General features: G+C 39.0%; 1 protein-coding gene across 1 annotated transcript in view; it reads right to left on the bottom strand.

Moving 5' to 3' along the window:
- Positions 1–16,685, bottom strand: part of LOC149246930 (Chaperone DnaJ-domain superfamily protein) — a 210,024-nt gene extending 193,339 nt beyond the window's left edge. Inside the window, exon 1 of the mRNA XM_089458061.1 lies at positions 16,528–16,685. Coding sequence (XP_089314187.1) covers positions 16,528–16,593 — 66 coding nt within the window. The 5' untranslated portion in view covers positions 16,594–16,685. The remainder of the gene's footprint in view (positions 1–16,527) is intronic.
- Between the last annotated feature and the right edge of the window lie 1,033 nt (positions 16,686–17,718).

The following is a 17,718-nucleotide window of genomic DNA, read 5'->3' as shown; positions in this document are numbered from 1 at the left end:
AAGGAAATTCTACACCGATTCACATTTTAGAGCACTGGTTTATTGGCTTGCTGTTCACTAATTGAAGTTTCTTTGAGGTACATCCTCATAAGAAAAACATTTGGTTTGTAAATTCTTTCAATACCTTCAAGATACCAAATTATACATGCTAAAACAGATTCCAAATTCTCTTGAGTTCTGATCTTTTTCACTGTGGTTAACTTGGCATCATCTCGATAAGTTGCCTGAGGCTTAACTCTTGCAATTAATGTCACACAATGTTGATATATAGTTAATGATCTAAAACCGTTACGAGATAATGTTTTGTCTTATACTTTGATTTGTGGAATCTGGTTGCTATACACAATCTCAGCAGTGTTTCATTAGTTTTTATGGTATTGTTATAACACTCTGATTCGAGGATTATACGCAGCATAAAAATCTCTTAAACGCACTTGAATCTTGCTCCCTGTGGTTAATTTGCTACACAAATTACCTTGTCAATGAGTAATTAACTCTGGATTATTTGTGGCTGATATCATTTCACTTGCACACTGCTGAATATAAGCTTGTGAAATCTGATATGTCATTTTGTTTTGACTGCACTTTCTTTCTTTGAGTTGGTAATAGAAAGCTTGCTGTTTTGATACTGGAATGTAATAAGCAATGATACAAGTCCATGGTATTTTGGTTAATGATCTATGTTCGTTTGTGAATGCAATAAGTTTAATCTGTTGGTCGCATGGATGACCATTTCTTCCATTTGCTATAGTACTTTAAACTTTCAATATGCAATCTGAACAGTAATGTTTTCCTTGTAGTCAAGTTTAATTAGGAATGGTGAATGGTTTATATTTGGTCCCGCGGATGACATTCATTTGCAGTGCTATGTTTTCATCTTCTAATAATCTTTCAAGCACTTTGTCAACACATTATTGTGATCATTTAATGGTTCATCATTGAGTATAGATATACTTGGATAAGTGCATGTGAACTTGTTAAAATTGGCAACTAGGGCCAAACTTCATGTGGGTCACCTTATTTATGGATGCTGATATTTTTCCTAGATTCCTCTCATCGAGAGGTGTAAGATTGATCTAAAGATCATCTAATTCCGACAAGTATTTATGAAGATATGAATTTATTTTGATTATGGACAAATTGTCAAGGTCGGCCAGCAACTTATGTAGGCTCAAAAGCCCAACAGTCATGTCTATTCAACCCCAACATTTTGCATATAAATACAAGGAGCATTCTCCTCATTTGCACACTTCACTTCTCATCACACATCTCTCTGTCTCCTGCGCAGAAAAAGAGTCTCTTCTCTCTCCTACGCAGAAAGGCTCTTTCTCTCACATGTGTGGAAAAGAGGACGCAGATTTCTAGGGCTGAAGCTGCAGAAAGGAACTTTGACCAGTGTGGACTCCTCTTTGACTGCGAGTCTAGTGTGGCTAATTCTCCTTGGAAGGTCGCAATTTTTGGCACCGAAATCAAGGTGATCTGACCTCTGGTTTGACAAATATTCACTGCCCTAGTTTAGGGCTGATCTAGGGTTTGCTACTGCTGATATAAATCAGATTTTTGTACTATTTCTCTCTGCTGAATTATTGAAGATAAAAGAAGATTTGATCAGAGGGTTTCCCCATATTGGGGTTTGTCCCTAGCTAGCCGCCACATCTTGTGTTTCTTGTCTTGGCTTGTTTTTTGTTGATCGTTTAAATGTTTTATCTGCACTTTACTTAATGTACATGTGATTGCTAATCTGTGGATAATAATAAGAAAAAGAAGTAAACTGCTCTAAGCATAGAACATACCATAATTTAACATGGTATCGAAGCTAAGGTGAAGACAAAGCCCAAGCAAGAGCAAGAGCAAGAGCAATCACTGAAGAGAAGGTTGGCAAGGCTATCTAAAAAGAACTATGGGGTCCTCAACACACTTCCCTGCTGAAGACAAACTCCATGAGAAGTCTGACTACCACAGATGGAAGATGTCTCTTGATCTAACATTAGAAGAACAAGAAGTGCTGGACCATGTGAGAGGCGGAGTTGTTGAGCCTCCATCAAATGCATCCGTTGCTGCTAGGAACAAAAGGACCAAGGGAGAAGTGAAAGCAAAGAAGATCATCCGTGACTCTATCGACAAGCGCTTGGTGGCCTATGTTTCTAAGCTGAACACCGCCAAGGAAATCTATGAAAGACTGGTGAGTTTATTTAAAGTTAATGATGCAAATCAAGTCCTGTTTCTTAGAAATAAGCTGAAGGAGATTAGGAAGGGCAAAGATGAAAATATGCAAGCATGTTTCTTAAGGATCACCGAGATCAAGAACGATCTCCTATCTATTGGAGAAGTAATTCCTGACAGGGAAATGGCACTCACAACTCTTGGAGGACTACCATCTAAATGGTATATTTTTAGAACTACTCTCCTCAACAATAATTTAATTCCTAGATTTGAGGAATTAATGGCAAGATGCATTCAAGAAGAAGAAAGGATGGAAGAACAGGAAATTCCCACACTTAAAGTCATCCCGCTGCCTTTTCTTCTCATGCTAAAAGAAGAAACAATTCCGAGGCTAAATCCAAAAGAAAGGTTGGATCGAAGGGTGGAAGAAAAGGACGATGTTACCATTGCAATAAACCAGGTCATTATACAAGGGAGTGTCCTGATAAAAGGAACTCACACCAAGATGATGATCAAAATCCCTCTCAAGGCAATCAAAGAAATGGCAGGTCAAATGGCCGAGGTAAAAGGAGTGTTGGAAATCAAGGAAGAGGACAGCCATTCAAGAAGGCAAGAAATTCCAGGTATGAATCTAACACTGTTGACAATAAGCAAGATGAATATTATCTACCAGCTGCTTTATCTACCACTGCTCCCCCGAACTCGCTGGGAAATTGGCTTATTTATAGTGGTGCCTCAAGGCACTTCACTGGTTACAAAGAAGCTCTCTATAATCTGGTAGAGAAAGAAACCAACCTGGAAATTGTACTTGGAGACAATTCAAAATACCCGTGAAAGGCGTAGGAAATGTCACTCTTCAATTGAATCAAGGTAATACCATCCACTTACAAGATGTATTATATGTACCTGATCTCAAAAAGAACCTAGTGTCCATTTCGGCAATGGAAGACAAAGGCTACAAGGTGGCTTTCAGCGATGGCAAGGTACGTGTATGGAAAAAGAACTTTAAAGATGCTTTTACTCTTGGGTTTCGAGTTGATTCATTATATCAAGTCGAAGGAAGTCCGTTGGGTGTCATGTCTTGTGACACATCTCTTCAGTCCAAATTATGGCATTGGAGGTTTGTTCACCATCATTATAAAGTTCTACCGGATGTAAGAAAAATGGTGACCGGGATGCCCGAGTTCAGATTAGAGCAAGAAGGTATATGTCCAGGATGTGCCGAAGGAAAGCTCAAAAGGGGACCATCCCCCTCAAGCCCAAGCAAGACCTCCGATATATTGCAGTTGGTTCACTCAGACATATCCGGTATGATGCCTGTGAACTCCTTGGGAGGATATTTATATTACCTCACCTTTACAGATGATTATTCTCGCAAGACTTGGATAAATTTCTTGAAAAAGAAGGATGAAGTGTTCTCCTGGTTTCGACACTTCAAAGCCTTGATCAAGAATCAAACCGAAAAGAAGATCAAGATCCTAAGGACTGATAATGGGACTGAATATGAATCCAATGAGTTCCATGACTTTTGCAAAGAGGTTGGCATTAAGAGGGAGACTACTACACCATATACTCCTGAGCAGAATGGTGTGGCAGAAAGAAAGAACCGTACAATTATGGAAGTTGTCCGTGCTATGCTCCATGATCAAAGACTTCCGAAGTTTCTATGGGCCGAAGCTGCAAACACCGTCGTATATGTACAAAACCGATGCCCTCATCAAGCATTGGGTTCCAAAACTCCTGAAGAAATGTTCACCGGTAAGAAACCTGACGTATCTCATTTTAGAATTTTTGGAAGCCCTGTATATTTTCATGTGCCGAAAGAGAAAAGGAATAAATTGGGTGCATCTGGAAAGAAAGGAATCTTTGTGGGTTATAGTGAAAATACTAAGGGATATAGAATTTATGTAGCTAGTCAAAGGGAAGTCGAGATTAGTCATGATGTCACCTTTGACGAAGACATGGCCCTTAGCAAGGTGGACAATCTTCCTACTTTGAGGAGCTCTCAAGAAGCTGACACCAGGGAACCGAAAGAAAAAGAAGATGAGACAATGCCCGATGTGGAAGAACCCTTGGATCCTATTGATCCTCCACCGCCTGAGCCTTCCTCTTCAAGGAAGAGGCCTTCATGGCTTAGGGGGACACTTGATGATGTTGAAGGACACATAGCTCCCCGAGGAACCTTCCGTGAAAGTAAGAAGCCGAACAGGTATCAGGGATACCTGACCATCATGAGCACGATCATCCAAAATGAGCCTTCATCATTCACAGATGCCGTCAAGCATCAAGTATGGAAGGATGCTATGACCGAAGAATATGAGTCTATTATGAAGAACGATGTCTGGGATGTGGTCCCCAGACCCCAGGACAAGACAGTTGTCACTTCAAAATGGCTTTACAAGATAAAGCATGCAGTTGATGGAAGTACAGAAAAGTATAAGGCTCATTTTGTCGCTCATGGCTTCTCCTAGAAGGAAGGTATAGACTATGACGAGATATTTGCACCTGCTGCCTGATATACCACCATCCACTCGATCATAGCCCTTGTCGCTTCGCAAGGATGGAACCTACATCAGATGGATGTCAAGACTGCATTCTTACATGGTTCGATCAAAGAGGAGGTCTATGTGGAGCAACCCGAAGGATTTGAGATTTATGATCGAGAATCTCGCGTGTGCAGGTTGAAGAAGGCCCTCTATGGACTAAAGCAAGCACCCCAAGCATGGTATGAGAGGATCGATAGCTACTTGATGAAGCTGGGATTCACTAGGAGTGAAGCCGACCCTAACCTTTACTTTAAGGTTATAGATGGCAAGCCTCTCATACTGGTGCTTTATGTTGACGACCTCTTTCTAACAAGTGCAGACCCTCTCATTCACAAATGTAAGAGGGAGCTGGCTTCTGAATTCGAGATGAAAGATCTAGGACTCATGCACTATTTCCTAGGACTCGAAGTCTAGCAGAAACCAAGGGAGATTTTCCTATCTCAAGGAAAGTATGTGGTGAAGATACTGGAAAGATTCAGCATGGTGAACTGCAAGCCCGTAACTACTCCGATGGAGCTTAACTTTAAGAAGTTAAGCGGTAGTACTGCCGGACCTGTTTTACGAAATGCTACCAAGTATCGGCAGCTCGTCCGAGCATTAATGTTCTTGGTGAACTCCCGTCCGGATATATGCTTTGCAGTCAACACTTTGAGTCTACCTATGGTTGAGCCTCGCCACTCACATTGGATTGGTGCCAAGAATCTACTGAGATATCTTCGTGGCACAATCACTCATGGATTAAGATACACTACCGGAAATGTGAAACTACTTGGGTATATTGATGTTGATTGGGCAGGCAATGTGGAGGACCGAAAGAGCACCTCCGGGTGCTGGTTCTCTTTGGGATCTGCCTCAATATCCTGGATGAGTAGGAAGCAGAAGTCGGTGGCTTTGAGCACCGTCGAGGCAGAATACATTGCTGCTAGCATGGCCTCCTGTGAGGCAGTCTGGTTGCGAAAGCTCTTCAGTGAGCTATTTGGATTTACATTGGATACCACCATGATTATATGTGACAACCAGAGCGAGATCCGTTTAGCAAAGAATCCTGTATTTCATGATCGCTCCAAGCATATCGATATCAGGTACCACTATATTCAAGATATGGTGCAGCGAGGAGCAATAAGGCTCCAACATATTGGTACAAATGAACAGGTCACCGACATTCTAACAAAGCCCCTACAAAAGGTCAAATTCCTAACTTTCCGAGAACGACTTGGTGTCATTCAAAGACCCTCTGATGAGGGTCAAGTATGATGTACTGAGATCTGGTAGCTCCAGGGGGGGCGCGGGGTACTTCTTAGAGCGACATATGACCACAGGGTGACTCACCATCCCCTGTTGGTGCACTTTGTAAAGGGTAAAAGGTTCAACCTTCCCCTGTGACACCCCGTGGCGACTATGGAACAGGATGATTAGTTCTCTTGTGGGCCAGGATGATTCGTTCTCCGTGGCGACTGTGGAACAGAATGATTAGTTCTCCTATGGGCCAGGATTATTCGTTCTCCGTGGTGACTATGGAACAGAATGATTAGTTCTCCTATGGGCCAGGATGATTCGTTCTCTGTGGTGACTATGGAACAGGATGATTAGTTCTCTTGTGGGCCAGGATGATTCGTTCTCCATGGCGATTGTGGAACAGGATGATTCGTTCTCCTGTAGGCCAGGATGATTAGTTCTCCGTGGCATCCACTGGACAGGATGATTAGTTCTCCTGTCGAGGGATCTTACCAATGCAGTCTGGGACTCATGGGAAGTACCTCTAATCTGATCAATGAGCAGGGAAATGAGAATAGGGACCATAGTAGTTCTATCGATGGACGCATCGTTGTATCTACTGTACTCCCTATGCTAGGATGACCTTCATTGATCTGGGATCAATGATACTAGTCTGGGACCAGTGAGAGTGGTACACACTCTAAGACAGGCTTCAGGTCAGTGGAGGATGGTATGATACATCCTCGATCATTTCTACTTCTTCATAATTTGAGCAGAGCAGAGTAAAGCAGAGCAAGTAGGGTCAAGCCATACAGGACAGTGCATTTGATGGATGGAGAGCAATGACGGTCCGACAGATTGCAGATGAAGTTCTCCCTAGTTGAGAGGGAGTGTTAAAATTGGCAACTAGGGCCAAACTTCATGTGGGTCACCTTATTTATGGATGCTGATATTTTTCCTAGATTCCTCTCGTCAAGAGGTGTAGGATTGATCTAAAGATCATCCGATTCCGACAAGTATTTATGAAGATATGAATTTATTTTGATTATGGACAAATTGTCAAGGTTGGCCAGCAACTTATGTAGGCTCAAAAGCCCAACAGTCATGTCTATTCAACCCCAACGTTTTGCATATAAATACAAGGAGCATTCTCCTCATTTGCACACTTCACTTCTCATCACACATCTCTCTCTCTCCTGCGCAGAAAAAGAGTCTCTTCTCTCTCCTGCGCAGAAAGGCTCTCTCTCTCACACGTGTGGAAAAGAGGATGCAGATTTCTAGGGCTGAAGCTGCAGAAAGGAACTTTGACCAGCGTTGACCAGTGTGGGCTCCTCTTTGACTACGAGTTTGGTGTGGTTGATTCTCCTTGGAAGGCCACAATTTTTGGCACCGGAATCAAGGTGATCTGACCTCCGATTTGACAGATATTGACTGCCCTAGTTTAGGGCTGATCTAGGGTTTGCTGCTGTTGATATAAATCAGACTTTTGTACTATTTCTCTCTGCTAAATTATTGAAGATAAAAGAAGATTTGATCAAAGGGTTTCCCCATATTGGGGTTTGTCCCTGGCTAGCCGCCACATCTTGTGTCTCGTCTTGGCCTTTTTTCTGTTGATCGTTAAAATGTTCTATCTGCACTTTACTTAATGTACACGTGATTGCTAATCTGTGGATAACAATAAGAAAAAGAAGTAAACTGCTCTAAGCATAGAACAAACCATAATTTAACAGAACTTCTCTTGGATAAATTTCACTATGGTATTGATCAAGTTTGTTTTAACTAAACAATCATATTTCCTTGTTGAGTATTTCATTCGGGTACTTGTCTTGCAATGATTGGTTAACATTTATCTGAGGCACTTGAGTTGATCAACTTGCAAGTATGATATTTCATTTCCCATACAAGGAAAATTGATCAAAGTTTACAAGTCAAATTTGAGATAATAATTCACTCACATGCTTTGCAACAAACCTGCCTTGCTTGACCATAGGGATTTCCCCTACACTAGGATCACCCATCTCCTTAGTCTGAAGAGTTGGGCAAGGCCACCAAGGTGACAGTGAGTGGCTTGCCTAAGAGTTTACTTTAGGCGCTCCCATTGAGGTTAGGACTTTTCCTCCTAAGTGAGAATTTGAGCAGTAACAAGTCCTAAATAGAGTAAATGCTCTCAAACTTAGTCAACATTAACCAAATTTGAACTTTCAGTATAATCAAGTATGCCTCGAGAGAGTTGAGGAACTTTGGTATAGTTGGTGATTGAGATTAGAACAGTTCCATGGTCAACTAGCTTGTTCTAAGTTGAAATGACACTCCTCGAATGGTGTTTTACCTTGGTAGACTTGAAGCTGTAATGGTATTTCTTAGTTTATCAAATGATCATTGGATAGATTCAAAGCATGGAAAGTCCTCGTCATCCTTAATTTAACGTAATTTGAAGTGCTCCTCTAAAGGAATTCCCGAATGTAAAAATGAAAAGTAAGCGATGTGCTCTTGTACATTTAGGTTGGGGAGAGGGGACTAGCAAATCCTCCAAGATTGTTATGAGTTGATAGTCACATCAAGTTGCATGAGAGATTTCGCTATCATAATTTGTATATCCATAAGCTTAACTTCCCATGGCCAACAATCAATATTCTCTCCTAACATTGTTATGTTTAGGTTGAATTGTGCCAGTTTATGCAAATATGTATGATTATGCTTAAGAGTTAACAAGTGTACTTGAATAAAGACTGCATATTGTTAGAAAATCAGAAAGGCAGAAAGATTTTCTTATTCTTGATAATTACTTGTGATGTTCTTGATTTGTTATTACGATTCCTTATATCTTCTTTCTTTAGTTCATCAAGCAATTACCAAAGCAATAGCACACAATACAATGGACATCAGATGTAGGCACTATGCCAGGGCAAAACCCCCCTTGAGGGGAAAACCCAGTCAAAATTCTCTTCCTTTCAATAGTATCCGTTGAGACTCTTCACCCTAGACAAAGACCAAACCTTCCCTCCACACCAAGTCATCCTTCCAGATCTTCGACCTCCTTTCCAACAACTTCGACTATGTAGCAGCTTCTGGCATCAGCGAAACATGGAAGACTTCGATCTCCCAAACTAGGGCACGAAACAGAGAGAGAGAGGCACAAAATTTCGTTTTCCTTCTTCTCCTTAGACTCCACCCAACTCGCACTTCTTTTGGCTTCCTTAGACCCACTTCGCACTTCTTCGACTGCCTTAGAGATATTGAACTAGCTTGAGATGAGATCCTCCAAATGAATTCGACTTTCTTCTATTTATAGGCTTCAAGGGAGGTCGAACTGATGTCCTTAGGCCGACTTGATGTGGAGGATACATAAATTATATTTGACTCAATACTAACCTTTTTTACATGATTCAAAAGCCCAAGAAGGGTCTCTTTAAAAGTACAATGACTCTATTGACTCAGAATGGATCCTAGAAGTCCTCAACGAAGACTTTGACCTAAAACATGGTGACCCAAGCATGAAACCCATGCTTTAATAAGTCACAATAACAATAATAGTAATTCTTTTCTTTATTCTTTTGACAAGTACATTACAAAATGACTCAAATACATTTAATGCAGACCAAACCTAGTTACATTTTCCAACAGTACAAGGAAGATCTCAACTATATGAACCATGAAGAACTTTAGGCACCGTAATGCCATGGACTAGATTCCTAACCAGGGCACTGTATCCATAGTCTCTCAACAATTTGGGCACCGCAATGCCACGAACTAGATTCCTGACCAGGGCAATCTATCCAAGTGGGAATAAGATGGACTCAAGCTTTCAGCCTCTCTAGGTACCATCAGGCTTACTTGCTAACCACCAACCCAAAGATCCAGGTGTGTATCCAAAAACAGAGCTCTATAATCAACACCACCTTTTCCAACTTCGGGACCTAGACATCAACACAAAGTGTCGGCCAAATGTCCTCCCAGGCAATGCTTCACTCACAAAGCCTCAACACTCCTAGATCTGGAAGATTAAGGATAACCAATCTCTCCCAATGAAACTGATTGGTAACCAACATGCTATCAACACCTTCGAGAGATTCATTTGTACAAACACAACCCCAATCAATAATATACTTTCATATGTACATAATCAAATACAAATCTCCAAGTTCTTCCAGACAACTTGATGTTGCTTCTCGAGTTTTCATAGTAGGACTATGAACCAAATCTCTGACAGAAGATTCTTCAATCATAAACTATCCTTTCCCACTTCCCATGCAGCAACATATCGTTCGAAATTCATTCTTCAATCAAAACCAAGTTATGCCCTCCCTCTCAACCAGAGTGCACCTCTTTATGCAAACTCCCTCTTAATCTAAGGGAGATCTCTTCTATTTTCGTCATTGAAGAATCTTTCGTGGCTTCCAACCATTTCATCAGAGTTATCATCATCCCCATCATGCTTATCACATCAACGAACATCTTCACCATATTGAAGATTGTGTACCTGCACAACTTAGATAGCAAGTAAAACCAAAACTATAGAAGCATGAAGTTAGCCATATCAGAATTATGGAAGAATTTCAACCTTACATATATCAAATATCTAAACTTAAACAAGAAACACATATTCTTCAACATCTTGCTAGGGACTTTGTCATAAACCCTAGACTACTTCATAACAACTTTCATTCCATCTAGGGTTTCAATGTTTCTTTCAAAGGTGTGACATACCCTACTACAACATATAGCAAACCCTAGAAAGAATTCAAACAAATATAGATCAACAAAGTATCTAACAACTTTCAGAATTCATATGTTAGACTTCCATTAGGTTTTCATACAAATCCTAGATTTCATACAAGAGTATTAATCAATACCAATCACAGCTTAGTCATTAACATGACCAGCTTCTACTAGGGTTAATTGCAAACCCTAGATTTTCAATCAAACATCAATCCCAACTAAAACTCAGATTTCATCAATCTTACACAAATCTCAAATCATCATATTGTCATCATACATCAGAGATTTTTACTTCTACTAAGGTTCAACTCCAAAACCCTAGAATTTCACAAATACTATCATCCTAGAAAAACAAACTTTGACTAGGGCTTAGTTCCAAACCCTAGGATCCATGACCACCAAGAAACAGGTCAACTCATACATCTAGGACTTCATCATGCATAGGGATTTCATATCATGTGTTAGTCAAACCCAACTTCACAAATATCAACAAACTAGGGTTTGATCAGACAAACACACCTTCCAAGGAAATCATTTCTAAGACATCATAAGGGTCTTGTTTACACATTCCACCAAACCCTAATGAGTTAGGGTTTTAATGTAGAAACATAGCAAACCCAACATTACCAATATTTTCAAAGGTTTGGGATTTTAGACTTTATCATTCAACCCTAACAAGTTGGGTTTTCTTGATGAAACCAAGATCCCAATCATGACATACTCAATAAAAAGTTAAAACTTCAAATAGCATTTCTCAATAACCCTAGCAGTTTAGAGTTCCAGACATTACCATAAGCATACCCTTAGATTAGGGTTTCCCAGAGAACCTGTCTAGGGTTCTATAAAATCAGTTAAGAATAGGAGTGGGGTAGATTTATCAAGTGATGGATCACCCAAAATAAGAATCAATATGATTCACTATAGCTAGACACAACAATGTTAGTAATAGATTATCAAATGAATAAACATTTATTATAAAGAAATCAATGTTTTAAAGCATACCATTGTTCCTTGACAAACCTTGTGTTGAGAGGTCCTCTTTCATACTCCTTGAGAATATAGCAGATGTTTTCCTAATCAAGACAACATAGGGAGAATGATGATTATTATTTAACATAACCAAAACTAAATGAGTACATGAAACCAAAAACTGAAAGGAAATGAGATACTTATCTTTGGGAGTTGTTGGGGGCTCCCTCCAAAGCTTGAGGGATACCTATAAACTTACAAAAACAAACAATGTCTTTTTCCAAAAACATGTTAAAAACCTATAAATTCTAAAACATCAAAAATACAAAATAGAATATCTAGGACTAGAAGCAAAGGACTTAATAGTGTAGGTCCCTTATATCAGATTCTTCAGGTTTGACTTTCTTTGGATCTTCTTCTTCAGCAATGTTAGCATGATCTCTATCTCTCTTCTTATTCTTTGGATTGTCAGGACAGTCACTCCTATAGTGACCCTTCTTATGACATTGATAGCATTCTACCTTGGACATGTCTACTTTCTTCCTTGGTCCTTTCGATTTCTTTCCTTTGTATTGAGCAGTGTAGGCATTAGATACTTCTTCAGGATTGGCAACTAGAGAGATCCTCAATTCTTCTTGATTGTAGGCAGTCCATAGTTCTTCAAAAGTGGGAGCTTCCTTCCAACTGTTAAGTCCTGCAGCAAATGCACCCCAAGTAGGTGGCAATCCTAATAGAGCAGTGATCACGAGTTCTTTGTCTAGAACAATTTCATCAATGGCCAAAAGATCATCTTTGATTCTTGCTATCTTCACAAAGAAGGAGGCCATTGTATCTTCTTTAGTCATCTTTGTGGTCCTTAGTTCATTCTTCAAGCTTGCCACTTGACCAATGTTCTTAATAGTGAATAACTTTGACAAGGCTTCATACATTTCCTGAGCATGATTGATGTTGGCTATAAATGGGACAAGATTGTCCTTTATTCCTTCTACCATTAGAGTCATGGCCACCAAGTCTAATTCTCTGAATTTTATTTTGTCAACATCACTGGAGTCATCTGTAGGCTTCTTTACTTTTCCCTTGGGCCTTGACCAAGTCTAGTACCTTGTTCTTTTCAAGGATGAGGACAATCCTCTTCTTCCAAGACCTCTAATTTGAGGCCCCTTCAAGTTTGTTCTCTCCTTTGATTGTGTTAGACATCTTCCTTGAATATAGTAGACTCCTTCCCTGAGATAATCCTTTTGAATGGTTCCTTGATTAAGTGATTGAGATTGCCTTTTTCTTCTTTATTCACAAAAGTTGTGATACCATGTTAGAAAATCAGAAAGGCAAAAAGATTTTCTTCTTCTTGATTTTGAATGGTTCCTTGATTAAGTGCTTGAGACTGCCTTTTTCTTCTTTCTTCACAAAAGTTGTGATACCATGTTAGAAAATCAAAAGGCAGAAAGATTTTCTTATTCTTGATAATTACTTGTGATCTTCTTGATTTGTTATTATGATTCCTTATATCTTCTTTCTTTTAGTTCATCAAGCAATAGCACATAAAACAATGGACACCCGATGCAGGCACTATGCCAGGGCAAAACCCCCCTCGAGGGGAAAACCCAGTCAAAATTCTCTTCATTTCGATAGTATTCTTTGAAACTCTTCACCCTAGACAAAGACCAAACCTTCCCTCCGCACCAAGTCAGCCTCCCAAATCTTCGACCTCCTTTCCAGCAACTTCGACTATGTAGCAGCTTCTGGCATTAGCGAAACATGGGCACAAAGCAGAGAGAGAGGGGCACCAAAATTTCGTTTTTCTTCTTCTCCTTAGACTCCACCCAACTCGCACTTCTTTTGGCTTCCTTAGACCCACTTCGCACTTCTTTGGCTTCCTTAGGGATATCGAACTAGCTTGAGATAAGGTCCTCCAAATGAATTCGAGTTGCTTCTATTTATAGGCTTCAAGAGAGGTCGCATTGATGTCCTTAAGTCGACTTGATCTCTTCTAGGCCGACTTGATGTGGAGGATACATAAATTATATTTGACTCAATATTAAACCTTTTTACATGATTCAAAGGCCCAAGGAGGGTCTCTTTAAAAGTACAATGACTCTATTGACTCAGAATAAATCCTAGAAGTCTTCAAAGGGGACTTTGACCTAAACAATGGTGACCCAAGCATGAAATCCATGCTTTAATAAGTCACAATAATAATAATAATAAATATTTTCTTTATTCTTTAGACAAGTATGTTACAAAATGACTCAAATACATTTAATGAAGACCGAACCTAGTTACATTTTCCAACACATATATATGTACTCTACATTATGATTATGTTATAAAGACTGCATATACACATACTCTCCAATGTGATTATGTTTGTAGATGACTCAATTGGTGTAGAATAAGATATAATTTTGTTAGGTAAGAATTGCATTCAGAAAGTGCCATAATTTGGAATCATAATAGTTAACCTGAATAAAAAGAAAAACCACTAAATCATCTTGCAAGTGCACTGTACACCTCACATTACTATGGTATCCAAGGTCACCAATACACCAAATGGTTAGGATTAATATTTATCACTTATTATAGAGTAGGTAGGAGGACATAATTTGCCTTAAACAAGATGAAACAAAGTAAAAATAATTCAAAATTCATCTTAGAACTGCTCTTAACGACTACATGGACCTCGTTAGTCAATTGTTTAAGTAAGAACCATATGGATCCACTTAAAGGGTGGAAAGTATATGTGTGTATACATATATATATATATGAGATAAAAGTTATGATAGTGATCAATATTATGGATGATGATTTTCTGCCTCTACCAATGTGCATTTATGCCAGGACTAAAACAATTTTGAGGATTAAATTAGTCTAGGGAGTTTGACCATGCACTTGAAACAGTCTCAAATGTAGAAATGCTAAAATATTTATACTAGTATGAGTATGGTTGTTCCTTATTCTTGCGTTTTTCATTGATTACTTAACGCAAATTCCAAATCTATACTTGTTTTATTATATGTTATGATTGCTCAGAGAAGAGAGTTCATGGTCTCTAGGCAATACACAAGTGGCCTCAATTTTCTAGATGTTTTATATAATGCGTGTTCTAGCACCTGTACCAAAGGTATTGAAAATAGTAATTTCGTTAAATCTCTTGTTTTTGTAAGCAGTTGTTATGTTTGTAGGAATGTTTATAACGGATAGTTTTATCATATGGTCTCTAGGCAATATCCAAGGGACCTCAATTTTCTAAATGTTCTTATATAATGGGTGTTCTGTTTCTAGCACCTAGCCAAAGCTATTGAAAATGTAATTTCGTTAAATCTGTTGTTTTTTGTAAGTAGTAGTTATGTCTTTGGGAATGTTTATAACGTATAGTTTTATCATAAAGCTATAAAAGTATGGAAACTTGTAAGTAATTTGGAAGGTCTATTGTGATGTGCATTGAGAGTGTATGAAAGGTAGGTATATGCATTGTGACAGATTGGAGATCGGTCGAGGTAGGATGGCCCTCATGGATAGTTCTATTCATGTCTGCTGCATATGGAGCATTAGTTTTTTAAGCTCATTTCCCATACCTGTAGAATGTCTGGATAAATGCATGTTCTTTTTATGATGATTATTTGTTGTCTCTGGTAGTGGTTATTACATAAAGTGATCTGTTTGCGAATCTGAGTTTAATTTTTTATAGCAAAAGGAAGTCTGCTCTTTGTAATTGAACCCCTTGAGCTATGTTTCTCAAAGCACTTCCTCAAAATATAGAGAAAAAAAATGTTCATGTTCCCTGTTTATGAGTAACACAGTCTATGTTAAGCAGGTTTCATTCCACACACACAAATGTAGACACAGAGAGAGAGAGAGAGATAACACCAACCCTATGTTGAGAACCCTGGGAATGTCTTTGCAGCTCTATAACATAACCATCAACTAAGGTCTGTTGAGGGACTAGTACCACAATGACAAAGTGCTTGCTGCCATTATTTCAGCAAGCAGATCAATGGTCAAGGACTGTGAAAGGCATTCCATGGACATTATTCTGGATTAAAATTGATGTCCTTGTAATGATGGCATATACTACACTTTAATGATTTATATTTGTCAGTCTGTGGCTTAGTGGCCCTTGAGTGTCTGTGGGGGGAAGTCATCTGACTTCCCAGAGTTGGTTTCCCTTCACCATCAAAGGGGTTTAACCCATGTCCAACAAGCCAAATTGGTTTAAAACTTTAAATGTGGATGTTTACTGTTTCCGTCCTGCTCCCAACCGCTCCCATCCTCAGTATAGGCAGACAAATGGATGTTTACTGTCCCTGTCCTCCCACAACCCGTCCTGTCCCAACCCTTTCAAGCAGCTTTGTTGGATCCCTTTTGAGAGAGTGATTCAGAGAGTGCTTCAAACGGTGCCCCAGCTGACCGAATTGCTATGACCGAAAATCCTAAACAGCTAGACAATCATGATGAAAAATTCATAAGCAGGAGGTGTGGCCTCTCAGGCCACAGATAGAATACGAATGCTTATCGAGTTACATTTGAACCCAGAGTTTGGCTAAAAACCAAAAACTTATTGTCGAATTTCTTGATAACCAGTGAAGCACAAAAAACTAAGGAAAATAGATTAATCGATAACCCGAATTACCCTAAATCCCAGCAAATTGTAGACGTTTCAGGCAATCCATGTCACCTATTTTTCTATATTCACAATCCCTTCCAGAAAAGAGAAAATTATGGCATTATTAAAAAAAGAATCCATGAAAATTTCCAACTAATCACAGAAGATGGGGGAGCAGGGTGATCACTGAAAGGGATCGCGCCATAACATGGTAGTTCTTTTCTTGTGAAATTTGTCTCGAGGCATCATGAGATTCCTAAATTCGCGGGATGAACGACAGAATAAATTAATCAATTGAAAGCCAGGCGAACATACCTCCGATTGAGTAGGAAAGGCATCTGAAGCCAATCCCAGCAATGCCTTTGCCTCGCTTGCCCGCATTGCTGTAATATGAAACTTCAAATATGCTCAATCATCCAAAAAAAAAAAATCTCAGTACGACTTTCATCTCTTCCCATTTCAATGTGTGTCAGCGTTTCATATTGACGTGGGCCACGTTGATTTCATAATTTCAAAAAATAAAATTAATTTTTAATATTTCTTTGGCTTATTTTATTTTACAAATCAGTGTTTTGAAGAATGTGGGTAGACCTAACTTCATGAGATGGATGCAAGAAGAAAGTGGGATTTTAATGTCAATCATTTTTTCTATTTCGGTGATACATGGTTAGTAATGGGTTAGGGAGCAACTTGACACCCCTTTACATGTTTATGTGGACAAGCTTCGTTGACTTAAAAGACGAGAGTTTTTGACAAGGTATAAATGGCAAAGTGTTTTTTTTTAATAATTTTAATTTTTAAAATATTTTCTTGACTAAAAAGATCATATTAGCATTTTATGCAATATATTTCCCAAACGTAGTGAAACTCAAATTTTAACATGCACTTTCAATACTAAGAAGATTGCAATTGTGTAGGGAAATGATAATGATATATTGGGGATTTATCTCCTCTTTGTTTTTTTTAAATAGAACGTAATATATTTTATTAACAAAAATAAGATTTACATTAGGAGTACAAGCCTAAGCATGGCCATAACCAAGGTGCAGAAAATATCAACTTTTATCGCTTCTCATACCCATATATATATTCAGAGAAAAAACTAACAAGAAGTATATTTAGTTAAAACATAAATCATCTTCACGGCCTAAGTTTGCCACCATCTCAGACAAAGAGATACATATCATGAAAGATGAACATTTCCTTCCAAAAAACAGAAGGAAAACAACTTGTATAGTCATAGAAACCCAGCTTTCGGCGTAAAACTTCTTGCAGGCCCACCAAAGGTCAACATAGACACTGGAGGTGCACCACTATACCCAATTTCATGTACCAAAGCATTTGAAAAACATCCAACAAGAAAAGGAACAGAGAGCTGATATATCAAATCGACTGCAAAGAACGACGAACATATAAAGGGACCAAGAAAAACATGTTGCAAATCCCTGCTCAGGCCAAACAAGCGCGCCCCCATAAAACATCCCCAATTCAACCATCCTGCTCCAT

This window comes from Pinus tabuliformis, chromosome 7 (assembly GCF_031772625.1).
Source record: "Pinus tabuliformis cultivar Carrire ecotype Pingquan chromosome 7, CPIR1, whole genome shotgun sequence".
Lineage (NCBI taxonomy): Eukaryota > Viridiplantae > Streptophyta > Pinopsida > Pinales > Pinaceae > Pinus > Pinus tabuliformis.
This window is presented reverse-complemented; position numbering and strand designations above follow the sequence as displayed.